This window comes from Triturus cristatus, chromosome 4_1, assembly GCF_964204655.1.
Source record: "Triturus cristatus chromosome 4_1, aTriCri1.1, whole genome shotgun sequence".
Lineage (NCBI taxonomy): Eukaryota > Metazoa > Chordata > Amphibia > Caudata > Salamandridae > Triturus > Triturus cristatus.
In genome coordinates, this window is record NC_140585.1 from 1167805152 (window position 1) to 1167832780 (window position 27629).

At 46.8% G+C, this 27629-nt stretch overlaps 1 protein-coding gene across 3 annotated transcripts in view; it reads left to right on the forward strand.

The window, feature by feature from the left end:
- The window catches only part of PNPLA6 (patatin like domain 6, lysophospholipase), a 259016-nt gene that overhangs the window by 84918 nt on the left and 146469 nt on the right, over positions 1-27629 (forward strand). For all 3 annotated transcript variants that reach the window (XM_085654362.1, XM_085654361.1, XM_085654363.1), the window contains exons 6-11: positions 60-148; positions 1823-1963; positions 2892-3051; positions 9894-9974; positions 11155-11283; positions 12591-12671. In XM_085654362.1, the coding sequence (XP_085510488.1) occupies positions 60-148; positions 1823-1963; positions 2892-3051; positions 9894-9974; positions 11155-11283; positions 12591-12671 (681 nt within the window). The remainder of the gene's footprint in view (positions 1-59; positions 149-1822; positions 1964-2891; positions 3052-9893; positions 9975-11154; positions 11284-12590; positions 12672-27629) is intronic.

The following is a 27629-nucleotide window of genomic DNA, read 5'->3' on the forward strand; positions in this document are numbered from 1 at the left end:
TAGGCTGTCCTTGACTGTCGGTGCCAATGCAAGTGCTGATGATGACATCTTTGTTCTAGGTATCGCAGTCCACATCCTCGCTGGTTGAAACCACAGCAGCAAGGCCCAAATTGAAGAAGAAGCAGAAGATGCTGAGCATTGCCAAAAAGTAAGTATGAGATAGTGAAAGCAGGGGTATTTCGGGCTGTGCCGTCTTGTGACCATGCCTTACAATTCTTTGTTGTGTGAAAGGTGATGTCTGTCCCTGTGTGTAAATAGCACAGCCTGGGGTGTAGTTTCGTTTTTTGTTTTGTCCAGCTTTTTGAGATTGGTTGGTTGTTGTGTGCAACAGAGTATCAAGTTCATCAAAATTAAGTGGCGAGAAGATTATTCAAAATCTATCCTTCAAGATTGTGTTATGACTAAGACTAGTTTTATGAGGGCAAACTTAACAATCATCAAAGTAAGAATTAGTTGATCAACTTAAGTTGATATCGTTCTAAACCAGACAAACTAAGCAGTGGTTTAATATTGTAACCAAACTTTGCAGCATATTATCGAAATATGCAATCTCAGAAACTGATAGTTAAGAGAAGCCTCTTCCAACATACACTCAGTAAATACCCAAAAGGAATTTGAGGGCTATGCTTATCAATAGGGACCTCAAATTAAGTAAGAGAGTCTTTATGTTAACACTGGGAATGGGAACTCTTTAGGTTGCACAAATTGTAGTTCAGCCATTGACTCCATCATCATGCACCCTAAATGTAGTGAAGACATTAAGATCTGAAATTACATGATGTGTGAAAGCAGTAATGTTATTTACTTTGTTCAATTTCCGCAAGCTTAAAATATATATTAGGAAGAGATAAAGATCAGTCAAAGTGTCAGTTACATTCACAAATATACTATTCGCTCTTAAGATTCTAGATCGAGTTTGGAAAGATATTTTATTGAAATAAATTTCACAGCAACTCAGTTCAGATTCCAGATGTGTTAAATGTTGGTAGATGCACATTCTAAAAACCCTTGAGTCCTTTCGAGATTAATTGACTTGATTGACTGTTGTTTGTAATAGGGCAAACAACTGGTTGTTACTGTATTCCATTAAAAAGGAAAACAGACTATTAACTGGAAATTGTCATCTTGTATATTCTGGGGGATACAAAATAAAAAAATAAAAGATTTAGGTCAATTGAATGCCGCGGGAGTCATGTTGAGAATGCACCTCTATGAATCTGATTTCGTCACAACATAGGTACTGTGATATATTTTTTTTTTGTTGCCCTGGTATTTGTTGCCTTCCGAGTTAACCTTGTAGATCCTTTTGGTTGCATTGTTTAACGGTAGATACAGTTCCAAAACATTTCTTTTTTTTTTTTGTTTAAATGTAAGTGAAATGCAATGCCTTTCTCTTCAGTAGGTGACTTTGTGTTGCAAAAACATTGGGAATTTGTAGCATTCATAACTAAACCAAAAGTTGAATACATTTTGACTATAAATTCAAATCATTTATTTTAGAATGCAGAGTATAAGAAAAACTGATTTGTTTTCAAATGGAAAAGATTTCATTTGTTTTTGTGGATTCTCACTGCAGGGAGAAATCTCTTGATAAATGTATTTACACTGATTGCACCAGAGAGCCACATTTACAGATTAGAAGGAATCCCTTTCACTCAAACAAATAACAAAACCCTTTACAGACTCAAGAACCGGAATGCGCACAGTATCCCTAAGCACTTTATTAATTGAGAATGACACATGCAACTCCTTGATCACCCCACTGCAGAACATCAACTCCTATGCATCTTAGATTTAATTATCAACCTAATATTGCTTTTAGAATTCTGAGGATTAAGAAGGAAGTGCCAACACTGCAGCAGAAGGAGCCTCCCCCCTCCGTGCTGGAGGCAGACCTCACAGAGTTTGATGTTGCCAACTCCCATCTGCCCTCGGAGGTCCTGTACATGTTGAAGAATGTCCGGTGAGCCCTCTGGGTCCTGAAATGTGCCTAAATCAAACCCAGCATGGCGTGTGTCAAGGGATAACTCAGTAGAACTTGGGAAAGTAGGTTATTGGTACCTTTGGATGGAGGGGTGTGTGAGTGAATACACATTGGAACTTAGGGGAGCTTGCACTAAGGAATAGATGCTCTTCTGTAGAGTCCTACACCCAGTTCGGCTGGGCCGTCAGCTGATGCCACTAAAGACTAATGTGGTTTGGTCAATCAGAACTGAGTAGTGCAGACCACCAGGGAACGCTGAACCGTCATCCATCATTTGCTGACTGAATTCTGTTTGTACTGATTTGATAGAGGAAAGAAGGTAAAGTGCGCCGTGGTGCTGATTCCTTCTGTATTTAAAGTATGAAACACCCACAGAAAGAGGTGAAAAACGTTTAAACATTCTCCTAGTGCTTCTCTGCGGAATCCTGAATGAAAGTTAGCAAATATGCAGTCATTCTAGAAGGGGAGCATTGAGTCCTTTGTTAATGCTTAAAGCTGTGACCAAACATCTAGAGTATGACTTGATGGCACAGTGTTCCAACAGGAGAAGTAAATGTTTTGTTTACTTTGCTTGCATCTTTTTAAACAGATTATTTGTAAGCTTCTTGAAGCCAGTCTATTTCAGTTACTAGATTAATTCTATTTGTGACTGTTCCCAGGACACTACACTCTGCAGAAGTGCTGCTGTTTTCCTCGCACCTTAAGTTGTGCATCATTTGGCAGTTCCATGCTCTCCTAAGTTTGTTCTCATCCCACTTGCACAGTATCTCATATCCCCAGTGGACACTAGAGTCTTTGTTGTATTGTAGGACTTTACCAAATTTGATGTGGCTCCCTTAGTCTACAAATGAGGTGAGGAGGGGATATTTTGAGCTTTCTTCTCACCTGCTGTTGCTCTTCCACACAGGGTTCTGGGACACTTTGAGAAGCCCTTGTTCCTGGAGCTTTGCAAGCACATGATCTTCCAGCAGTTCCAGCAGGGCGAGTATGTTTTCCGCCCGGGCCAACCAGACAGCAGTATCTACGTGGTTCAGGAAGGCAAACTGGAGCTCTGCCTGACTGAGCAGGTGAGATGCATGAGATAAAAAGCCAAGTGATAAAGTAAATGGATGGCAATGCCAAGAGCATGTGGAAGAATGATTATGAGGAGGACCAAAGCTGGTAGCACTCGGTGCATGTGATATGAGTGACAGAGGGTAACATGTGCAAGATACCCACAAGGGTAGAGCTAATTTGGGTAACAGGTGAGAAGTGATGTAACCAAACTTATGTGAAAGGGCTGAGTAGCCACTTGGGGCAATGGAGGAGGACCATAAGGAAGAACCTATAAAATGGTGGCAAGTCCACTGGAGGGAAGTGAGGGGATAGCAGAACAATAACATGCAAAAGCGAAAAGGGCCACAGGGGACGGTGAGGGATTCATGTTCATGAACCTGAGACAGGACAATGAAGTCTATGGGGTATTGCTCAAGTATGACGATGACAGTTATAAGTAAAAGGGTACATGTGCCAATAGCAGAATACGATTGGTTGAAGGGATTGGAATTATATCAAATAAACTGTTCCACCTCTTTTCTGAAACTCTCAAACCATTATTGGCTGAGAGCCACCATCTATTCTGGCTACCCAGGGCACGAAGACCACATCTGCAGACAGCAGTCACTCATTTCAGGAGCAGTTTGTCAGTGTGAGTGAAAACAATCCTTGTTGTGGGTTCTTGTGGTGTAGAAGACTGTTCTGAGGGAGCTTGTTTGTTTTCTATGCTTGTAGCAAATTCTCTTTCAGTGGGTTGGAACACCACCACCATATTAATATTTGAATGGCTCATTCAAACATTACACGTAGGCTTGAGGAAAGAGGGTCCGGAAGGTATTGTTCACTGAACTTCAATGCATGTTCATCATTAAAACTCCACTTCCTAAAGCAGCCCTCCATTGATCTGGTGTCTTTACTGATGACCAGCATGTTGACCAGCAGAACTCCAATTCCTGCCCCGAAGATAAGACAGTGGAAGTCGGACTTAGATTGGTGCAGCGCTACAGAAAAAATAGTCTATGAAAGTAAGAGGTTGCCCAAAAAAATGGGGAAAAGTATGGAACAGAGGCCTCGGGAACATGGAGGGTGAGGGTGGTAGGGTGGTAGGTAACCAGGACCATGGGGGGAGGGGGGGTGTAAACATGGTGTATAAACTTCAGCATTGACTTCTCAAGATAGGTTTTGAAATGCATGTAAGATTACTTGAATACAGATTTGTAAAGTAATCCTATTGACACAGAAACAGTGCTCCTGCATCTGAAACATTGCATGATTGTAAATAACAATGGTTAATGTTCTGGTTCTATGACACCATTTCTCATGTGAAGGAGGCACTGTATATTGCAACTGATGAAAAGTTTAATAAAAAGACTAGTTAAAAAAACAAGAACTCCAATTCCTGAAGCAGAGCTCCATTAGTCTCTTGCCGCAGCTGACGCACAATATCAGATGCCCTCTTCTGTCCTTGCTTTGTCGCAGTCTCCGCCTCTTCTCTGCCAGAGGAAGGTCCCGCCGCACTGTTGGATATGCCAACACAAAATAGTGTCAGTTGACATGCCTTATATGTTACATATACAGGCTGCAGGAGTGTTTGAATGCCCAACATTTTATTTTTGCAAATGTGATACAGCAAGTATTCAACTGATTGAAAAAATAATTTTATGGACTGTCATATGCTTTGTACTAAGTTGTTTGATTCAGTCCATCTAGTTTCTTTCCCACATACCATGTTCTCACTCTTCTTTTGAACATTGTGTGTTAATGCAGCTTTAATAACAAAGTGACAAATGGTTTGAATAACTTTCTTATATATCTAAAATATGGGAGTATAGAAGTTTAAATGTGAGGATTGTGTTACTGATGATGACATTTTTTTAACTTGTATAATGAAACTGAATAAATAATACATTATTTAATAATACATTATTTAAAAAAGAAAAAACCGTGGTTCAATTTAAAAAGAAATTCCGCAATATTAATTACTAGATGCACTGTGATAAGTTACTTTGTTTAAAATCTGTGACAACCCTTTAAGGCTGCAATTGAAATATTAATGTGTTTAGACAAACTAGGTTAAAAACATAATACTTTATTATGTATTACAGTATGGTATGTATGGGGTCACTATCAAGCACATTGCCTCAAATGTGTTAAGGCTGAATTTAGAATAGTCATGTATTTAGTCCCATAACATTCTTGGTAAAACAATAAAATGGTGTTCTATTGAATTAAATGCATGCAAGCAAACTATTTCAACCAGCATAAACCAAGAAGGATAGATTTTTAGTATACATTTAGTTAAAAATGTGACCCAAAAGTCATATTATTAACTTTACAGCTCTACAAACACTTAAATCCAACTTGAAATGCTTAGTTCTATCCCACAGGTCTATGCAATACTGACAAAGTCTAGCTGGACAAATCTAGAATAGTGATGAATCACATGTTTTTCCTTTTTTCATATAGAGAGTTTATTGATTTAATGCAATGCAGTCATTAGTTCCCTTTAGCAAATTCTCATGAGCTGTCAGACTGATAATGATCTCCTGTGACACTCTGTTATAATACCCTGCAATACAGTTAAAACGTTCCATAATATTTCCATTTACTGTAGTAAAGCATTAACTTTCTGTAGAGGACAGTCTTGATTTACTGCAGTTCCTAATGGACTTTCTGTAGCACATTTGTTTTAATGCACAATAAACCTTCTCTTAACAGTGTAATTTATTGCATTGTGCAACAACTTCTTGTAATACACCGTGACTTCTTAGAGTGCGGTAGTGATTTGCTACAGTACGTACTTTACTGCAATACAGATTTCCTATGGCACACTACCTTGACTTACAGCAATATAGTTATAACCTTCAGCCGCAGGTTGTTGCCTTACTAAAAATTTAACTTCTTGAAGTTTGCTCTACGACTTATGTTCTTGGAGCATCCTGTATTGAGGTACATCAATGTTATTGAATCTTAGCAGCACACTGACTTCCTGCAGCAGTCTGTTTTTCTGAACTGTTGCTTCTTAGTGACTCCGTGTAGCATACCATCTTGGCATTCTGACTGTTAGTGCTCACATCCTTCAGGAGTCTGTGCTAATGTACATGAGAATCCTGTGGCACTGCATGACCCAAGATTATTGCAAGACAATGGCCACTTTGCATGTTACAGGTAGTCCAAAAACAGTGCAAAGGATCAGTCACATCTCTGCCACTAATTGAGCAAAATCTGTCCTGCTGACCATTAGCAATATCATTTCTGCTTCTGTATCTCTGGACTGAGGTATTGCAGACAGTCCAGACAGTGTCCAGGGATTGCTGCTTCCATACTGCTGCTGTATATCTTCAAAGTACTGGTCTGTGTGTCGTCCCTGCTGATATTTTAAGGGAATGAACTGTAAACATTTCAAGACCAGAGAAGAATGGGCCTAGGAGGGAAGATGAGCTGGGAGGATAGTGTTGTTTCTTTTCACTCTTTCTCGGAGTGGACTGGGAGTTGTGCTGTTATTTTACTCTCTATCTGGCTCGTTGAACTAGCAGGACTGCTGTTTCTCTCCACTCTTACTTGTATGGGTAGGGGGTATTGTGCTGTTATTCTTTACTCTCTGGTGGGCTGGGAATATTGTGTTATTGTTTTCTGTTCCCTGGGCAGCCTAGAACTACGCACTCACCACTGTTGCTTGGAGTGGGGTTGGAGTATTGTGTTTATTCTTTTGGCTCATACTTGTTGCTTTGTACTTGAAATCTTTGCACAGCATGCATCTCATTGCTATTGTAATAACTAATATTGTACCCATCCTCTCCTTACTTAAGAGAAGGGTACACACTTTGGGCTCTTTATGCATTCCATTGTTTTGGGTGTTGGTGCAGGCACTCTTGTTTTGTCCTCAGATGTGTGAGCGTTAAGCTGACATTTTGGCATCTTCCATTGGGAACGAAAGGTATCATGTTGGCACTCTTTCTTTGTCCTTGCTTGGTGAGTATTATACTGACATGATACTAGTCTCTAAGTTGGGGTATTGTGCTAGCTTGAACTCTTGCCTTGTCTTCTGCTGAGCGATCATTAAGCGCTTCTGTTGGATAGGGTGATGCGCTTTCAGTGTCGCTTTGTCTTTAGTTTGGCGAGTAGTATACTTACCATCCAAGTTAGGGGTGTGCAGTTTGACATTATAGCCTCTGCTGACACTGTGCAGGCGGGCGAGGGTATTGTGCTAGCAGTCATACGTGCCGTTAACAATTCACTCTCTTCGATGAATGGGGCATGTTGTGCTGGATTACCTGTCCTTTACATCAGCTTTGGTTAGAATTACGTTACCATGCTCGTCTCTTTAGTTAAGGAAGGATATTGTGCTAGCACGCTTACCATTTACATTAGTGTGGTGAAAATGATGTAGATGCTCTGGGTCTTCAGTTGGGGACATGTATTGTGTCAGCACTGATCCTTATCTTAGCAGATATGCTCCTGACTCCTCCTTGAGTGGGAGAATTGTGTTTATGAGCTTGGATCTTCGATGGGAGAGGAGTGTTGTATTGCTGTTCATTGTTCCTCATTGAGGAGTGCACATGGTATTGTGTTCAAACTCCCAACTCCTAGCTGGCTATAAGTTTGTGGCAGCAATGGCATATCCTTTGCCAGCAGAATAATTCTTACTTTTGGTCCTATATCCTTCTTCAAGGAGAGGTAGAGTTCTCCACACACCAGTGGCTCTTTTTAGGTCAGGTCTCTAGTGTATGCACCGTTCGCTCTTAGTTGGGTTTGTTAACCACATGCTATTGAATGTTCTTTGGTTTAGGAGGATTAGGTTTACTCTCTTTCCTTGTGTTTCTTTGGGATATATATTGTACTCTTTATACTCCTGTAAGTAGGTAGTTTTAGACTTGTAGCCTTGTGGCCATGATCAAATTTAAGCCTTCCTTACTGACGCCATTAAGCAAGGTCTGTGCAGCAGCCTTACACTTAGTGCTCATTCTAACAAGATGGGTAATCATATTCCGTACTGTGCCTACTGAGTCTTAGCGCTGTCTTGGGGTGTCTAGTTACTTAGTTCCTCTTTAAGGGATACTGTGATTGGATTCTTTGTGCTTCCTTGGTGGATACTGTGCCTGCCGCCTTGCACTTCTTGGGATATGTCATATGTGCCTGCACAGTGATGTTTCCCTCACGGGGACACTGTGCCTACTATAGTCTTAGCATTTCCTGAAAGATACTGTGCCTACGTAGTTGCCACTTTCTTGGAGGGGTTACTGCACCTGTGCTCATGGTGCTTTCTTGGGGGCTACTTTGCCTGTTTACTTGCTGTTTCCATGAAGGATAGTGTACCAAATACGGTGTTAGCACTTCCTTGAGGGATACTAGGGCTACAGCCTTGCTGTTTCTTTGGGGGGTACTACACTCTGATTGCTTCCTTTGTGGTTACTTTTTGACGCTTCCGTGTGGGATATTGTATCTAGATTTACCCTTTTTAGCAGAAGCATAGTGCGCGTATAGAATATACTTTCACTTTTGGCATTTCCTACAGCAGTACTGTGTCTTCTGTACTGCCTTTTTTTAGTTTTTTTGCTTACACTCTGGGCACTTCCATGGTTATTACTATGCGTACAGTCTTGGCGCTTCCTTTGGAGATACTGTATCTACACTCTTGGCAAGTGCTTGCAGGAATACTGGCCATACTCTTGTCTTTTTTTAGAGATAACTTGCTTATGCTCTTGGCACTGTCTCGGATGATACTGTGCCTAACATCCTGGTTCTTCTTTGAGAGCGCATTCTTGCGGTATGGGTACTTTTCTAAGTCTCTTTCATGTGAAACAGTAGGACAAGTACTGTGCTTAAAAGTTTAGCTCTCCATTGGCGATGGAAATTTGTGTGTGTTGGGTGTACGTTTGTATGTGTCGAAGTGTGTTTGTGTGTGCTCGTTGTAAGTGTTTCTGACAGTTGGCTATCTTGAATGGCAGTTTTGCTTTATAACTATTACTTTTTAGTTCCATTGATCTCTCTTGTGGACGTTTGACAGCGTGGTGGTGATTCCAAATGTGCTCTTACTAGAGTCCTCTCCATCTTTTCAGAGGTTGGAAGGGAGTAGCATGATTAGGCAATTCCAGTTGAATAATCAGATTTTGTTTTTCGCTTGATGTATGGCTAAACCCAGTTTCCACTTCCCCTTCTTCCTCAACTTTGTTTCAGCATAAAAAGTCTGTTTAAATAGCTGATGGCGCCAACGTTCCTCTCCTGTGTGGACGAGGGTTCAGTGTTGCTTTGACAGGTCTAGGTGCTAGCTGTGTAGATAGTTGATTACAAAGATTTATTGTGGTATTCCTTGGTATTTTATTTTTTATGTTTTTAAAGATATTTGAGAAATGTAAATCCCTGTGGTGAAGGAGTGTTGAATCACATTTTTCCAGTGTAATGAAATCTTTTTTTTTGGGGTGGGGGGTCATTTGTTGTTTTTTTCCGACTGCTGCACTCAGCTGAGCTATCACTGTTACACGTGCTGCAATTATAATAGATCAGTACATTTAGCTTGACTTGTTCTTTATATATTTGTTATTTTTTTTAGATCATTAGAGACACAGCTCTCATTATACTAATGCAGTATCTTCACTAGTACCATAGGAAAACATTAGTGATTGGAGTGAATAGACTCAGAAAGTGCATTACATTGTTACTAACAAATATCTTCATATCTATGGTAATCCGAAAATACATTCCGTGGTTTGAGATGGTCAGTGGCTATGCAGCACCAATTTTAAAATAAGATGTTCTTTTCACATAAGTCTTTTTCTTAGCCATTCCTTTGTAGCTCCTCAATACAATGGATACTGAATGCTTTTTCAATCAAAGGTAGTGTCTAGCCTTATCCTATATCTTCTCTCTCCACTAGGACGGGAAAGAAGCAGTGGTAAAGGAGGTGTACCCCGGGGACAGCGTCCACAGTTTGCTCAGTATCCTGGACGTGATCACAGTAAGAGATATGATTGAGGCTTTAATCTACAGATGTCTTCTGATAGGGTGTTGGCATGTGCAGATCTGGCCCTCCATCCATTGACTGTTGGTAGCTTACCTAGTCATGCTTGTCTTGCCTCATTGGTGGCATCAGCACTCAGTGACTCTGCAACCATACTTCTGTAACTAGCCTAGAGCTGTGTAAGGCACTGAAGCTGAGAAAGCAAAAAGCAAAAGAGGAAATGCTTGAACTGGTGCGGACATACGTGTAGCAAAATGTTTACTCTGCACACCGCGCGTTTGATGGTTTACTCTCAAGGCACGGGGATCATAGCTGTGGCTGGGACAATTTAGAATTTCATTTTTTAAGGTCCTCGCACTAGAAAGTACCAGTTGCTGAGACCTAACAGCAATTACGCAACACAGTGGTTATTCCAGTGCTTTCACTCTACATTCAAAATTCACATTAAGTCTTGACTCTGATTTGGAAACTAATCATTTTAAAACCAAAGGCTTGGTTCTAGATACAAAGCCAGTCCCATTATACTACATTTAGTTCTTGACTGGGTTTTACCCTTTCATTCCTTTTGTGGTCCATACAAGGCTGAACTGATAGTAGTTAATGGAAATATTAACCTCAAGTTGTTAAAATTGAGCTGTCTGCAGAATATTTGGTATATGTTCTGAGGACTCCCATGCTCTGAGCAGTGAATCTGCTGCAGGGTCTGATAGAGCTTGTCTATAGCAGACACCAGCTTTAAATTGCCAGTAGCTGCCTCGTCAAACAAGAGGATGAGAGAATGACCCGGCCTTTGTTCATTGCACAGGCGAATAGCTGATGCTTAAAGAGTGAGGATAAGGTAGTTCTACTGATTAGATTATGAGGAAGATGCTGTAACTGGAGGGCCTAGCAAAGGGGGCGTTTGAAATACATTGAGGTTTGTTTAACACACTTGCTGTTGGCAAACATAGAACAGGGCCCTAGTGCAAGGACATTTATATGATCTGCTGGCTGCATCCAACATCTTTGCACACCATGCAATGCCAAGGCTGAGCCCAGTTTTTGGCCAGATTCATGTGAGATTTATACTTCTAGCAACTTAGTTCAGCAAGTGCAGAAGACACTAAGTCTGTGTAATGATACAGTCCTTGGACATGATGCTGCAGTCCTCTTCAAACTCTGCTGTTTTCATGCACAGGGTCACCAAAGGCCTTACAGGACCGTGACTGCTCGAGCTGCGGAAGTATCGACCGTCTTGCGGTTACCGGTGGAAGCTTTCTCAGCGATCTTTGAAAAGTATCCAGAGAGCCTTGTGCGTGTTGTCCAGGTGAGTGGAACTTTTCAACAAGATTATTTAAGTTATCCATCTGACTTTATTGTATAGCGTGCTAAAACATAGATTTACAGTTTCTTGGCTCTGTCTTCTCTATATAGACATGCATGTCAAATGGTTTACTAATAGTAATTGTATTAAGTGAAAGTATATGGTTTCAACTTGCAGTACTCATTTCCCATTTATTGAGCTTGAACGGTCTGACTTGGATTGCAATTCTCATTTATTGAGCTTGAACTTGCAGCATTAAATCATTTTATCAAGGTTATTAATCAGACTCTTAGACTATGAATTCATTGGGTGTTCTCATATTAAAAGTACTTGGTGCTTTTAATCTAAATTAGATTGATAAACCAAACTATAGAATGGAGTGGTGCTGATATTACTGTCCAGGTTCCTCTGTATTTCTAAGGGAGCGAGTGTTTTAAAGTTCACATGGTATGATAATCCAGATGTCCAGGTTCTTCTAGAATATGTAAGCATTGAGAGTTGAAGAATAGGAATGCAGCAGAGGATCTGACTTATGACATAGCCCTTGGTGTGATGTAAATAGTGTTTTTAGGGTCTTAGAAGTAGTTGAGAGAAGAGGCTTAGATTGTAATCTGGGCCAGACAGAGAACGTAGCCCCATACACTTTGGTGGATTTGCTCAAACCAGAGACCTACAAGAGGCAGAGTTGGAATCTCTTGTTGACCCTTTATAATAGATGCACAGGTGGTTCTGGTTTATCAATTTTTCAGAGTGTATGGAGAGTTTCAGTCCCCGGTTCTGAAAAGGTCTAATGTTATCTCCTTCCCAATGTGCAGGTGCCTCTAGAAATGAATCTTCATAGAAAAGGGACATTTTCCACGCACATAGCATTGTGGGAAAGGCCTACTAACGTATTCCAAACCAATTGTCCTCTCCATTAAAACCCTTGAAGGACATCTGTGGCTTTTCCTTGTTTTTTTCAGTGTTATTTTCAAACATGTACTTAGTATGAACTCCTAAATTGGTGGTAGAAATCATTTGTTAGAAGACTGTTTGGTCATCCCTAAGGAACAGAACTTTTACTGCTCCTTTTATTTGATTTTACATCATCATAACACGTTTACACTAATCTTGTTACATGTGCAATGTTTAATATGTGCAGAATTCTGGTTTAAATAGTGCGTAACTGTACCACACTTTAAACAAATGTCTTGAGGTGCCTCTTGAGTCTGGAAAACAAGTGACATAAGCTGAGCAAAAATAACTTTTCCTTGCCATATGTATTTTGTTTTTGGTGCCCACCTCCTACCAGTTGTTCTTGTCTTTTTCAGATCATTATGGTGCGGTTGCAGCGAGTGACATTCCTGGCCCTTCACAATTATCTGGGTCTCACCAACGAGCTGTTCAGCCCCGTGAGTTTCATGCCTCTCACTCTGCGTGGTTTGTACCCATCAGGTCACGAAGGCCACATACACCTTAAAATTGTCTAATATGGCTTGCAGTGCATTCTGTATTGTCTTGATAACTGTATGCCCTTCCGAATTCACACTAGCCTGCATCCCTTCTCTGCCTCTACAGCTAGACTTGGCAAATGTGTCATTATTTTGTTCTATTACTTCTTGATGCAGTGCGTTACTCAAGTCATAAACCTTGTGCATATATCGCTATACTAAATGTGAGACATTACACTGATCACTTTATTATATCCAAAATATTTTCATGACTTGAGAAAACTCCACAACATATTTCATCCACTTCAGCCTGCTCATGTGATTGTTTCCCCTTTTGCCGCTCCTTAGAGCTTCCCAACCCCACATTTTATCCTGAATGTCCAGCTTGTGCTGCACATTCTTAAATCCCCAAATAAATAATGTGCTTGGAAAACTTTCAGATTCTGCCTTTCTCTGCTGGATTCTTCTTGGTTCACAGCAAGACATGTTATTTCCACTTTTTGAAATGCCAAGCTACTGGATCAAAGAAGCTCAAGAAACTCTTGTAGCAATTCATGTGACAATATTGTGGCAAAGAAGTCATGCATGTGTTGACTTTGAAATATAGCTTGGAGTGCATAGGGGCTGCACCAGAGTACTGCTAGTACGGCTGAGTTGCGGTTCGCAGGACGCTTGTCTGTATGTTGTTGCTCACAATTGTTTTAAACAATTTTAAAGTTTTATCTACTCACCCGCTGTCACCTGGAGCTGCCCTGCACCCCGGTCCGTCGCGGCAAGTGCCGATCGAACGGAGGGTGGACCTTGGGCTCGACTCCTCCCCCTCCCCCCACCACTTCCGGGGCACTGGGGCCAAATACACCGGCTTGGCGAACGCGCAGCGGATGCAGCAGAGTACTGCTAGTACGGCTGAGTTGCGGTTCGCAGGACGCTTGTCTGTATGTTGTTGCTCACAATTGTTTTAAACAATTTTAAAGTTTTATCTACTCACCCGCTGTCACCTGGAGCTGCCATGCACCCCGGTCCGTCGCGGCAAGTGCCGATCGAACGGAGGGTGGACCTTGGGCTCGACTCCTCCCCCTCCCCCCACCACTTCCGGGGCACTGGGGCCAAATACACCGGCTTGGCGAACGCGCAGCGGATGCAGCAGAGTACTGCTAGTACGGCTGAGTTGCGGTTCGCAGGACGCTTGTCTGTATGTTGTTGCTCACAATTGTTTTAAACAATTTTAAAGTTTTATCTACTCACCCGCTGTCACCTGGAGCTGCCCTGCACCCCGGTCCGTCGCGGCAAGTGCCGATCGAACGGAGGGTGGACCTTGGGCTCGACTCCTCCCCCTCCCCCCACCACTTCCGGGGCACTGGGGCCAAATACACCGGCTTGGCGAACGCGCAGCGGATGCAGCAGAGTACTGCTAGTACGGCTGAGTTGCGGTTCGCAGGACGCTTGTCTGTATGTTGTTGCTCACAATTGTTTTAAACAATTTTAAAGTTTTATCTACTCACCCGCTGTCACCTGGAGCTGCCCTGCACCCCGGTCCGTCGCGGCAAGTGCCGTTCGAACGGAGGGTGGACCTTGGGCTCGACTCCTCCCCCTCCCCCCACCACTTCCGGGGCACTGGGGCCAAATACACCGGCTTGGCGAACGCGCAGCGGATGCAGCAGAGTACTGCTAGTACGGCTGAGTTGCGGTTCGCAGGACGCTTGTCTGTATGTTGTTGCTCACAATTGTTTTAAACAATTTTAAAGTTTTATCTACTCACCCGCTGTCACCTGGAGCTGCCCTGCACCCCGGTCCGTCGCGGCAAGTGCCGATCGAACGGAGGGTGGACCTTGGGCTCGACTCCTCCCCCTCCCCCCACCACTTCCGGGGCACTGGGGCCAAATACACTGGCTTGGCGAACGCGCAGCGGACGCGCGCGGCGAGCGCTCCGGCGGCGCGCCAAAGTCGCGCCAAAGGCAAGCCCGTCTGCGCCCGTCCGCGCCCAACCGGGACCAGGGGCCACAATCCCTGGCCCCCACATATCCCAGGTCAGGACATACAGCTCATTAGACATCCACAACATTGGGGCTAGGGCGGCTGTTCACTGTGCACACATCTATGCACCAGCCGACCTTCCCCCCCACTGCCCTGGATGTAAACACTCCTTTTATAAAACCACAGCACTATCCACGACGCAGGAATACCATATGTGTTTATTAAATTGTAGATCGCTCCCGAGACATAGTACACAAATCGCTCTACTACTTGAGGAGCGCAAGCCGGACGCCGTCTTTTTGACAGAAACCTGGCTCAACCCCCATTCAGAGCCACACATAATCTCCGCCTTACCCCCGGGTTTTCAAATCCATAGATTGGACCGGACAGAGGGTAGAGGAGGAGGTCTGGCTATTATTTTGAAAGACAAGTACCAGTGCCGCATTACGACTGAAACCATCCCGGAATGCGAGAGCCTAGCTTTTAGCATCGAATTTACTGCTAACAGCTCCTTCTCTGGCACTCTAATATACCGTCCCCCTGAGCCGGCCAAACTGTTCCATAAATCTCTTCCCGTCATTATAGCTAAACGAGCCATGGCCCTAGCTAATTATACCATGTTGGGAGATCTTAATTTTCATTTTAATTCTTCCATAGACCATATTGCTATGGAACTAACTGACGACCTGGCAGCCTTACAGCTAACTCAGCGGGTCACAGCCCCTACCCATGAAAAAGGCAATTTACTTGACCCAATTTTTAGCAACTGTTCCCAGCTGATGGTGGATCATCCCATTTCCCTCCCCTGGTCCGATCACTTTTTAATCCCGTTGACCTGGGTCACCAGCAAACCCTCCATGCCTGTTCCCCAAGTAAAAGCTATGAGGAATTGGCCAAAACTTCCTGTGGAAGAGTGGTGCAGGAACTTAGAATCCACCCGCCCATCCCTCCACACAGACCCCAATCTGGCGAACAGGGATTATGAGGGCTGGATTACAAACTCACTGGAGACTATTCTTCCCTGTCGGAAATTCATATCAAAAAGACTGCAGAAATCAGCACCCTGGTTCTCAGATACCCTAAGGGAACAAAAACGCCTATGCAGGAAACGAGAACGAGCATGGCGTCTAGATTCCCTACCGGAGAAAAAGTTGCAATATAGGGAAGCAATCAAGGCCTATAGAGAAGGGGTAAGGAAGGCCCAGGCTGCCTACTTTGCAGACAAAATCATGGAAGCCAAGTCCAAACCTAGGGAAATTTTTCAATGCACTATATTAAATACACCTGCACCTCTGCCAAAAACGCAAGATCAGTGCAATGAGCTAGCGGAATTTTTCCACAATAAAGTCTCTCGGATTTATTCCTCTTTCTCGACAGCAACCTCAAATTCTGGAGGTGCGGAGGAAGCACCCTCGACAAACCCTGTTCTCCCAGGCCAACCAACCTTAGAATATTTCCCACATCTAGACCTCGACACCCTGAACAGGCTGGCTCGGCAAGTCAAATCCGGCTCGCCACGCGATCCTGCTCCACCGGAGATTATGTTGCGGTCAAGCCCAACCACTTTTCCCGTAATTCTGGAACTTTAAAATTCCTCGATTTCATCTTGTACTTTGCCCGCCGTTTGCAAAAGAGCCATGGTACGGGCATTATTAAAAAAACCAAATCTTGACCCAGAAGATCACGCTAATTACCGCCCCATCTCATTGCTCCCCTGGGCAAGTAAGATTCTGGAAAAATACATAAACACCCAGCTGATTCAGTTCCTAGAGAATAATCTACTACTAGATATGACCCAGACAGGCTTCAGACCTAGGCATGGAACTGAGACTGCGCTGCTGGCAGTCACTGAAGAGTCACAGAGGATACTGGATCAAGGAGGATCAGTGGCAGTGATCCTCCTTGACCTAAGTGCTGCCTTTGATACGGTCAGGTATACCACCTTACTGAACCGTCTCCTTGACATCGGGGTAACAGGCAATGCACTGAGGTGGTTTGACTCTTTTTTGACTGACAGATTGTTCCAGATCTTTGACGGGGACACAGTGTCAGCCAGCAAATCTTTGAGCTGTGGGGTCCCGCAGGGTTCCTCCTTGAGCCCTGCGTTGTTCAACATATACATGAAACCGCTCGCTGGGATCGTCGAACCGCATGGTATTAAGATCATATCATATGCGGACGATACCCAGCTAGTGGTTTCATTGACGCAGGAGGGCATCAGGCAAAATTCGTCAGGTTTGATGAAATGTCTGGAGGAGGTTAAAGGCTGGATGACAGCCTCCTCCTTAAAACTCAATGGAGATAAGACTGAGGTCATGCTCTTGGGCCCAGCTTCTCCAGTACCTTTTACCTCCTTATGGCCTTTATGTCTGGGTACGCCCCCCATCCCCAAAGAGAGCGTAAAGAGCCTGGGAATTTGGTTGGACAAAAATCTTACCTTCACTCACCAGGCCACCAAGTTATCTGCCACGTGTTTTGGCCTGCTCAGAACACTCAGAAAAGTTCTGCCTCTTTTACCAATGGAGGCCAAACAGGTGGCAGTACAAGGCCTGGTGCAGTCCAGGTTGGATTTCAATAACGCCCTCTACGTGGGAGCCCCAGAACTGACTCTACGGAAGTTACAGGTTGTGCAGAACTGCGCAGCCCGTACCCTGCTTAACATTCCACGTACGCAGTCAGCCAGACCTGGACTAAAAAGTCTACACTGGCTACCGGTGAAGCAGCGAGTGGCTTTTAAGGCACTATGTATTTCACATCATGCCTTCTGGAAAACAGGTCCAGCAATAAATGACAATCTAGTCACCCGCTATCACCCAAGTAGGAATCTACGCTCCACCGAAGCCTTTTTGGCCGTGGTCCCAAAGTTAAAAGAGCTAGAACTGGAGGCAGAATGTTCGCTTTGAATGCCTCAAAACTGTGGAATTCACTCCCTCTTCAACTTAGATGCAATCCCAACCTGCAATCTTTCCGCAAACAATTAAAGACTCTTCTGTTTGCTAGGTCCACCCTGACCTAATCCCTGTCCTAACTCCCGCCGTACCTCCCTACTCTGTCTGCATCCTCAGCGCTTGGACGCCCGTTGGGCAGCAATCGCGCTCTACAAATCGATATACAATACAATACCTTACCCTAGGCAAGGCTGCCTATGCCTCCCTGTCTCAAAAGGACTCTACTAGACACTTTTTGTAATGTATTTAAGAAAGAAAAGGCAGAAGCGCGGCGGCCATTTTGGGTAGGGGAAGCGTCCAGTCACCAGCATAAAAGGCACTCCCCTCGCAAGGTTTTGCCCTTTCTGAGTGAGTGTGTGAGTCCCTCCTGAGGCGGAAGCCGGGAGGTTGTTGTGCGCTGTGAGTCTGTGACCATTTTATATACTTTATTGCCTCTATTATCGCCGTATTTTAAATAAAGCGCTTGATTTCTTTGCACATTGCACATCGTTTTAATCTGCTCATAATTTCAAACTCGACGTGGTATCCTACCTAAATTGTTTTTCCCCGCACTGCCTTGCTCCCTGAGCCTACCTCGGTCGATTTTGGGGCTGGGAGGCTCTCCCTCGAATCGGCAGAAGCGCGGCGGCCATTTTGGGTAGGGGAAGCGTCCAGTCACCAGCACAAAAGGCAACGGTCATGTCTCCGCGCAGCGTACGCGGTCAGCGGACGCGCCGGATCTGCGCCGGAGTCGTGCCAGAGTCCTGCCCGTCTGCGCCCGTCCGCGATCAGGACGTGGCCGAGGCCAGGTACTCTGTGGAAACCCCAACATCATGCTTCAAAACATATAGTAAGGAGTCTCTCTTTTCGATACAACACAAATGCTGTGCTCTCACTGTTTCTCTTCAAAGGGACTTAGCCCTATATCCAGAGTTGGGCATACCTTGCAATATGCTGAATGACACATTGGTCCCGTGCCCCTTTGATCAGCCGCCGTCTCAGGCCCCTAAAGACACTAGCAATTTCTCTATGAAGGCTGACCTAATTAATTGTCGCTCCCTGCCTAAACATTCTCTCAATATCGCCCAGTCTCTGATGGACAATAACTGGGATTTACTTTTTCTTACGGAAACATGGCTGGAGGATGAATCTAATCCGTCTTTATGCCTGGCCATTCCCCCGGAATATAATATCCTATGCGCCAATAGAGCGGGTCGCAATCGGGGAGGTGGGGTAGCTATTATTTATAGATCCCAATGGACGATCTCTTCCTTCCCTTACACACAAATTGAACTGATTGAAGCCCTTCCCTTTTGTATTAAATTAGCTGAACACACCACACTGACAGGGCTACTGGTCTATCGCCCTCCTAAATCTAAGGCTTCCTACTTGGCTACATTTTTGGACTATGTCCTTCAGGCTAGCCTACGCTATGCCAATTTTACTTTACTAGGAGACCTAAATTTACACGCAGAGGACTCTTCTGACAAGCTTTGCCTTAACTTTCTTTCTACTTTAAAAGATGCTGGATTAAGCCAATTGGTTTCTCAACCTACGCACAAAGCTGGTCATACTCTTGATCTTGTTTGCTCGAATTTCTCAAACATCCTGATTGAGGATCCCTATCGGGTGATTTGGTCGGACCACTTTTTTTATCCCTTTTGCTATTCATCTTTGCCAGCATGTGAGACCTAGAATTCCCCCTAAGGCGGTAGGACGTAATTGGAGTAAGATCTCCCCTGACAGTGTTGCCCTACATCTTGTAAATACCACTCCCAAAGACGCCCCTGATTTAGATTCACACCTGACTAACCTCAACTGCTGGGTCACCTCTGCTATTGACTCGCTCGCTCCTATGCGACCGATTAAAACCTTTCGAGCAGCTCCCTCCGCCCCATGGTACTCCGACGAGCTTCGGAAATATAAATCTTCTTGTAAGCTGTTGGAGCGCCGGTGGAGGTCATCCTATTCTATTGACACAAAATGTAAATATAAAATGGCCCTCAAAGAATACCGTAGGAAAATAATTGAGCATAAAAAACGTTACCTGGAGGAGAAAATTAATAGAGCGCATGGCTCGGCAAGGGAAATTTTTAACACAGTGAAGACTTTCACAGATCCCTTGGCTCTTAAACAGTGTCTTCCAGTCTCTCAGGCCCTTTGCTCCCGCCTCTCTGACTTCTTTGAAGACAAGATCGCGAAGATCTATGACACCTTCCCCAAGAATAATGATCTAGGGAGTGATACGCCTTTACCTGACCGCATCGAGTCTTCTTCCACCTTTTCAGACTTTGAGGCAATCTCACTGGAACACTCACTGATGGAACTGTCTAGATGCCGCTCCGGCTCACCACTTGACCCTTGGCCAGCCAAGCAATATAAATTATTGGCCTCTTTTCTTAATCCCTTCCTCAACTACATCTGGAATGACTCGCTCAAAACCGGAATTTTCCCGGAGTCTTGGAAACATGCCCAACTGGTCCGGATTTTAAAGAAAGCTAATACAGATCCTAATGAGCCGGTGAACTATCGACCCATTTCTCTGCTCCCAGCCCCTGCCAAGGTCCTTGAAAAGCTAGCTCAGCAACAACTGGCAGGTTTTCTTGAATCCCACGGCCTACTTCATGAATCCCAACATGGTTTTAGAAAGTGCCATAGCACTGAGTCTGCCCTTATAGAAATGGCCGACTCTGTGCGGTGGAAACTGGATGGGGGTTCCAGAGCGGTGCTGGTGCTGCTCGACTTGTTGGCAGCATTCGACACCGTCTCTCACCCCATCCTGATTGACCGTCTTCGGTCGAAGGGCATTCAGGGGAAGGCCCTGGAGTGGCTGACCTCTTTTTTGTCTAATCGCACCCAGGCACTCTCTACTCACCCTTTTACCTCTGTTAGCCGTACCCTGAAATGGGGTGTCCCTCAAGGCTCGGCTTTGAGCCCACTATTGTTCAATGTCTATTTTTCTCCTCTGGCTGAACTCATTGCTAGGTCGGGCATCATAGCTACTTCCTATGCAGATGATATTCAGCTGCTTTTCTCCTATGAGAGTGCCACGCAGACTACTTTTGATCCTCTGAAGGATTGTCTGCGGGACATTTCAAAATGGATGGACCATAACTGCCTCCGCATGAATGCGGCGAAAACGGAGGTTCTCTTTTTCCATCAACCCTCCCCTCTTGATGCAACTCTCTGGTGGCCACAGGAACTTAGCCTTCCCCCTGTCCCTAAGGACTCTGTAAAAAATCTAGGGGTCAAGTGGGACTCAAATCTTTCTTTTAGCAACCAAATACAGACCGTTTCAGCCGCTTGTTTTTCCAAGATCAGGATGATTAGGAAATTCATCACCTATCTCCCTAGTGACACCAGGAAAACTATAGTCCAGGCATTGATTACATCTCACCTGGACTATGCGAACGGCCTGTATTTAGGGTTGCCCGCGGGGCTCCTACATCGGCTCCAGACAGTCCAGAATGCGGCTGGTCGGCTGGTCTGCGGGGTTTCCCTACGCACCCATATTTCGCCTCATCGCAGAGCATTACATTGGCTACCAATCCATCAAAGAGCTGCATTCAAAGCCATGACCTTAGCCCATCGAGCAACTAGGGGTAGGGGATCGGCCTACCTCTCTGTTAGTATCCGTCCTTACTGTAACTCTCGGAACCTCCGTTCCAACTCCCAACATCTGCTTTCCATACCAAGATTCAGGAAAGCACGTTCTGGAGGTAAAACCTTCCAGGTCTGTGCCACAACTCTCTGGAACGAACTCCCGATCGCAATTAGGATGATCCAGGAAGAATTACCCTTCCGTAAGGCACTAAAAACTTTTCTCTTTTGTTAACCCCCCCAGGACTATCACTCTGCTTTCACTCAGAAGCGCCGGAACACCCCGTTGGGGTAGCTGCACGCTATATAAAATACACAAAAAAAATAAATAAAGGTTGGGAAATGTTTATGCTGTGTAGGGTGCTACCTCTGGTAGATCAGAGCAGATGTTTTATGGCCAATAGTTGGTCTCTTGTCACATAGCACGACCCAGATGGAGGATACCCATGACTCACTGAACTGGCTTATTTGTACTTGGCTAGAGGGGTTTCTTGCCCTGGCAAGACGGTCAACTAGGTATACCGTAATGTGCTGCGTGGTCATAGGTTTTCAGACAGGATCTGTGCCTTCTGTTTTTATTTCTCCCCGTTCATGCTGTGATTACGTTAACAGGAGGCCGAGCACAGACCTCGCTTCCCCTTGGCCAGAACCTCAGACATTATCCCATCCCAACCATTTGTGTTAAATTATGAAGTATATTCAAGTCCAATTTCAGAGTATTTTTAAACTGCCAGCCCTACCCAGGCTCCCAGTTTCCTGTCTACTCTTGTCCCTGTTTCATGGTCTTCAGCAGTGCCCTTGCTCAGTAATCCTGTATCTTTTTTCAGACTTTCTGTAGACATTTACTCTATATCACAATTACATATGCTTGAAGGCGGATCCCTGCCTACCCTTGCAATGCCAAAAACGAATTGTCTAAGCTTCAGTCTCATTCACCCCTTGCAGACTGCTTTCCATGTTTTTCACTATTTGACAGACTGATTCCTATCTTTTGCACACTCTTAACCAAATCCACTCCTTAATACCCTTTTTCAGACTGCTTCACACTGTTTGCAAAGCATTGCAGGCTGCTTCACCTCATCTGCACCCCTTTGCAGACAGCTTTTCCTTGTTTTTCACTCCATTACAGGTTTCTTCGCTTGCACTCCTTTGCAGTCTGGGTTTCCTTTTTGTATTCAGTTGCAGGCTGCTTCACCTCGTTTGCATCAATTTGCATACCGCTTCCCCTCATTTTTCTCTCTTAGACTACTTTCCTTCACCTGCACCCCTTTGCAAAATGCTTTCCCTTGTCTGCACCCATTTGTAGATGGCTTTCCCTCGTTTACGCCCCTTTGCCACCTGTTTCCACTCATCTACGCCCCTTTGCAGACTCTTTTCCCCTCATTTGCATCCCTTAAAAGACTGCTTTCCTTGTCTGCATCATATTGGGGGACTACGTACACTTGATGCACACATTTCAGGCTAATTCACCTCATTTACACCCCATTGTAGGATGCTTCACCAAATTGTCACTGAGTGAACTAAGATGTGTAATTTTAGACACGTCTCTGTTCTTTTAGAAAGTGTTTTTTAAAGTTTCCAAATATATACAGGCACGTTATTCACAGGCTTGTGAGGAACCAAAAAACCTTGACACATATAGTACATTGAACTGGCAAAAACATAGTACAGCAGACAGTTCCTGAGACACTTCTCTGTTCAACTTAAATGTATTCTTTAGAGGACAGGACAAGTGTTTTTGTGGGCCAAGAGGTGTGGTTTCAGTCACTAGGTATGAAATACCGTGACTGGAAAGGGATCTGTATTTGTGCTACAGGCAAGTCCTATGTATGTGTTGTTTTATGTAAAGCTTTGTATTACTCATCACCTTTGTGCAGGTCACCCCCCGAGCACACTCCCCGTGAGTGAGCCCGTCCACTGGTGCCGCCTCTGCCCTGAGCTGTGCCCTGTGCATCTCTGCTGTGCCCCGCCCGCCGGATCCGCTTGGTCCGCGGATCTCCTGCGCCTCCTGCCACCAGCTTGCTTCGCCGCCTTTTTCGTCTTTTTTTCCCGCCGTTTTGCCCTAGCCCCCTGTGCTCCCCCCCTCTCTCGCCCAGCCCCACCGCGTTTCCCGCCACCTCCCTGCCGCTGCCCCCTGCGGCCCCGCCCCCTTCCCTCGCTCGCCCTCCCCATTCGCCACCCCGCTCCCCCTCCCAGCTGCCCCTCCCTCCCACGAGACTATTTAGAGTCCGTTGCTGCCAGTGAGGTGCAGTGACCTCTGTCCCTCCGGGTAGGTCACCCCCCGAGCACACTCCCCGTGAGTGAGCCCGTCCCCTGGTGCCGCCTCTGCCCTGAGCTGTGCCCTGTGCATCTCTGCTGTGCCCCGCCCGCCGGATCCGCTTGGTCTGCGGATCTCCTGCGCCTCCTGCCACCAGCTTGCTTCGCCGCCTTTTTCGTCTTTTTTTCCCGCCGTTTTGCCCTAGCCCCCTGTGCTCCCCCCCTCTCTCGCCCAGCCCCGGCCGCGTTTCCCGCCACCTCCCCGCCGCTGCCCCCCTGTGGCCCCGCCCCCTTCCCTCGCTCGCCCTCCCCATTCGCCACCCCGCTCCCCCTCCCAGCTTCCCCTCCCTCGCTCCGCCCCCCCCCACTCACTCTCCTCATATGGCAGAGTGGCCAACGCGCAGCGTGCACGCGCAGCGGGCGCGCCGATTGTGCGCCGAAGGTGCGCCAAAGGTAAGCCCGTCTGCGCCCGTCCGTGCCTGGACCGCGCCCAGCGCCCGAACCCCTGGCCCCCGAGGACCCCAGCCCACCCGCCAGACTTACGACGCCGCCACCCTCAACGCACTCAACACCGGCCGAATCCCGGGATGCTACTGAGCCACCCCGAGACGCACCCACGAACCCTTCAGCTGCCACGCCTGCAAGTTCACCTGCATCCGGACCTGCCCCGCACCAGCACCCGCCAAGCCGAACACCAGCAGCAACCACCTCAAGTGCATCCTGCTCAACACCCGCTCCGTCCACAGACACGCCATCGAACTCTGGAACCTCCTCGACACCACATCTCCAGACGTTGCCTTCCTCACGGAAACCTGGATGAATGACTCCTCAGCGCCCGACATCCCAGAGGGATACAAGATCACCCGGAGAGATCGCGACAACCAGACTGGAGGAGGCATCTCCATCATCCACAGGGACACCATCCGCATCACGACCAACACCGACGACACCCTGACTACCGCCGAACACCTACACTTCCAGATCCACACCGACCCTAAGACCACCCTCAGAGGCACCCTGATCTACCGACCCCCGGGACCACGCACACCATTCAGCGAAGACCTTGCCGACTTCATCAGCCCGCACGCCCTCCCCTCCGCTGACTACATCCTCCTGGGGGACATCAACTTCCACCTGGAGAACAACAACGACCGCAACACCACTACCCTGCTTGACAACCTCGCCAACCTCGGACTCAAGCAGCTGGTGTCCACCCCACCCACCTCGCCGGACACACACTCGACGCCGTCTTCTCATCCAGCAAAGACATCGCCTTCAGCCACGCCACTGGACTCCACTGGACGGACCACAGCTGCGTCCACTTCACCTTCAGAAGAACCACGATCCACCACCACCAGCAACAGGTTGCTCGAAGAAGCTGGAACAAGATCACAGCCGACCAGCTCGCCGCTTCCCTGAGCCAGCACCCTCCCGCCAGCTCAGCGAACCCCAGCCAGGCCGCCGACAACCTCACGAAGTGGATCAGCACCTGCGCGGACGAACTCGCCCCACTGAGGACCCCGCCCAGCAGACCCGGCAGCAAGAAGGCCCCATGGTTCACCGACGAACTCAAGAGCTCCAAGAAGAACTGCCGAGCCCTCGAGAAAGCCTGGAGAAGGGAGCCAACACCGGACAACATGACCACCCTCAAGCTCGCCACCCGGAAGCACCATCAACTGATCCACGCCACCAAGAAAACAGCATTCAAGGACCGGCTGGACAACAACGCACACAACTGCAAGGAACTCTTCAACATCGTGAAAGAGCTCTCCAACCCCAACGCCGGAAACAACGACATCACCCCATCGCAAGACCTCTGCAACTCCCTCGCCTCCTACTTCCACAACAAGATCGCTGACATACACAACAGCTTCATCCCACAAACAACGCCCCCCACGACCGCACCAACGCCCCCCACCACCACCCTCAGCGCCTGGACCCCGATCAACACAGAAGATACCATCCGCACGATGAACTCTATCCACTCCGGATCTCCGACCGACCCCTGCCCTCACCACGTATTCAACAAGGCCGACGCGGTCATCGCACCCCACCTGCGGGACATCATCAACACCTCCTTCGACACCGCCACCTTCCCTGAGAGCTGGAAGCACGCCGAACTCAGCACTCTACTAAAGAAACCAACAGCGGACCCCACCGAACTCAAGAATTACCGCCCCATCTCGCTCCTCCCGTTTCCAGCCAAAGTCATCGAGAAGACCGTCAACAAGCAGCTGGCCGCCTTCCTCGAGACGAATGGATCCCTCAACCCCTCACAGTCTGCCTTCCGAGCCAACCACAGCACCGAGACCGCCCTCATTGCTACCACCGATGACATCCGAGCCCTGCTGGACAACGGAGAAACAGCGGCCCTCATCCTCCTAGACCTCTCCGCAGCATTCGACACTGTCTGCCACCGCACCCTAGTGCAGCGCCTCAGCAACTTCGGAATCCAGGAGAAGGCACTGGAATGGATCATCTCCTTCCTCGACGGAAGGACACAGAGAGTCCGCCTACCACTGTACAAGTCAGAGGCCACCGAAGTCATCTGCGGCGTCCCTCAAGGATCCTCGCTCAGCCCCACCCTCTTCAACGTCTACATGAGCCCCCTTGCGGCCATCGCACGCCAACACAACCTCAACATCATCTCCTACGCCGACGACACCCAGCTGATCCTCTCCCTGACCAACGACCCCGCCGCCGCCAGAGCCAACCTCCACAAAGGGATGAAACACGTAGCCGAGTGGATGACGACCAGCCGCCTGAAACTGAACTCCGACAAGACGGAAGTCCTCATCCTGGGCTCCTCGCCCTCCGCCTGGAACGACTCCTGGTGGCCCCCCGCCCTGGGCACCGCACCCAAACCGACAGACCACGCACGCAACCTGGGCTTCATCCTGGACTCCTCCCTCTCCATGACCAGACAAGTCAACGCCGTCTCCTCGTCCTGTTTCAACATCCTGCGCATGCTACGGAAGATCTTCCGGTGGATCCCCACCGAGACCAGGAAGACGGTCACCCAGGCCCTCGCCACCAGCCGACTGGACTACGGCAACGCCCTCTACGCCGGAACCACCGCCAAGCTCCAGAAGAGACTCCAGCGGATACAGAACGCCTCAGCCAGACTCATCCTCGACATCCCCCGAAGCAGCCACATCTCCGGACATCTGAGAGACCTGCACTGGCTCCCCGTCAACAAGAGAATCACCTTCCGTCTCCTCACCCACGCACACAAAGCCCTACACGACTAAGGCCTGAGCTACCTCAACAACCGCCTCAACTTCTACGCTCCCAAACGCCATCTCCGATCAACCAGCCACGCCCTCGACGCCGTCCCCCGCATCCGAAGAGCAACAACAGGAGGAAGGTCCTTCTCCTACCTGGCCGCCAAGACCTGGAACTCCCTCCCGACCGACCTGCGCCTGACCCAAGACCACCTCTCCTTCAGGAAGAAGCTCAAGACCTGGCTGTTCGAGCAGTAGCGGCACCCCCCCACCCCCCCAAGCGCCTTGAGACCCTCCGGGTGAGTAGTGCGCTTTATAAATGTCTTTGATTGATTGATTGATTGATTTGTCAGAAGGGGACGCAATTTTGTTTTGTGCTGAAAAGTGCTTTGTTGTCATTTTATACAGCATTAAACATTCATGCTTTTGCTTAAAATGTCATGTTATATGTTATACCAACAGAGATTTGTGTAGCACTGTATAGCCCTTACTATGGCTTTGCTGCTCTCTCTGTTTCTGTATTGTCCATCCCTCGTCCTGAGTATTCAGTCACAGATCAGAGTCTGATTCTGCTCGGTAGGATTATCTGCAGTGTGCGTGTAATAAATATGTCATGTGTATATTTAGTTGTGGTGCTGGTTGGTTTGTGTAGCTAGAGATGGTTACCAATTTGTTTACGGACCATCTGAAGCATTCACTGGCTTGAGTTGTGTGTATGAGATACCTGAGACTTCTGAGTCCACACTACCTCCTTCAGCTAGTTAACTGAGCACTGTTGTATGGGTGGAGGTTGGGTTTATTAGGTGTTGCTTGCCCTGGTATACTGTTTTTGAAGCGTGGAGTGCTGTTGTGAGCTTATCAAGGTTCAATTATAAGGCCCCTCTTAGCTTCATTGGATATATATGTAGTGAATAGGACACGTTCCAACGCAAACATTT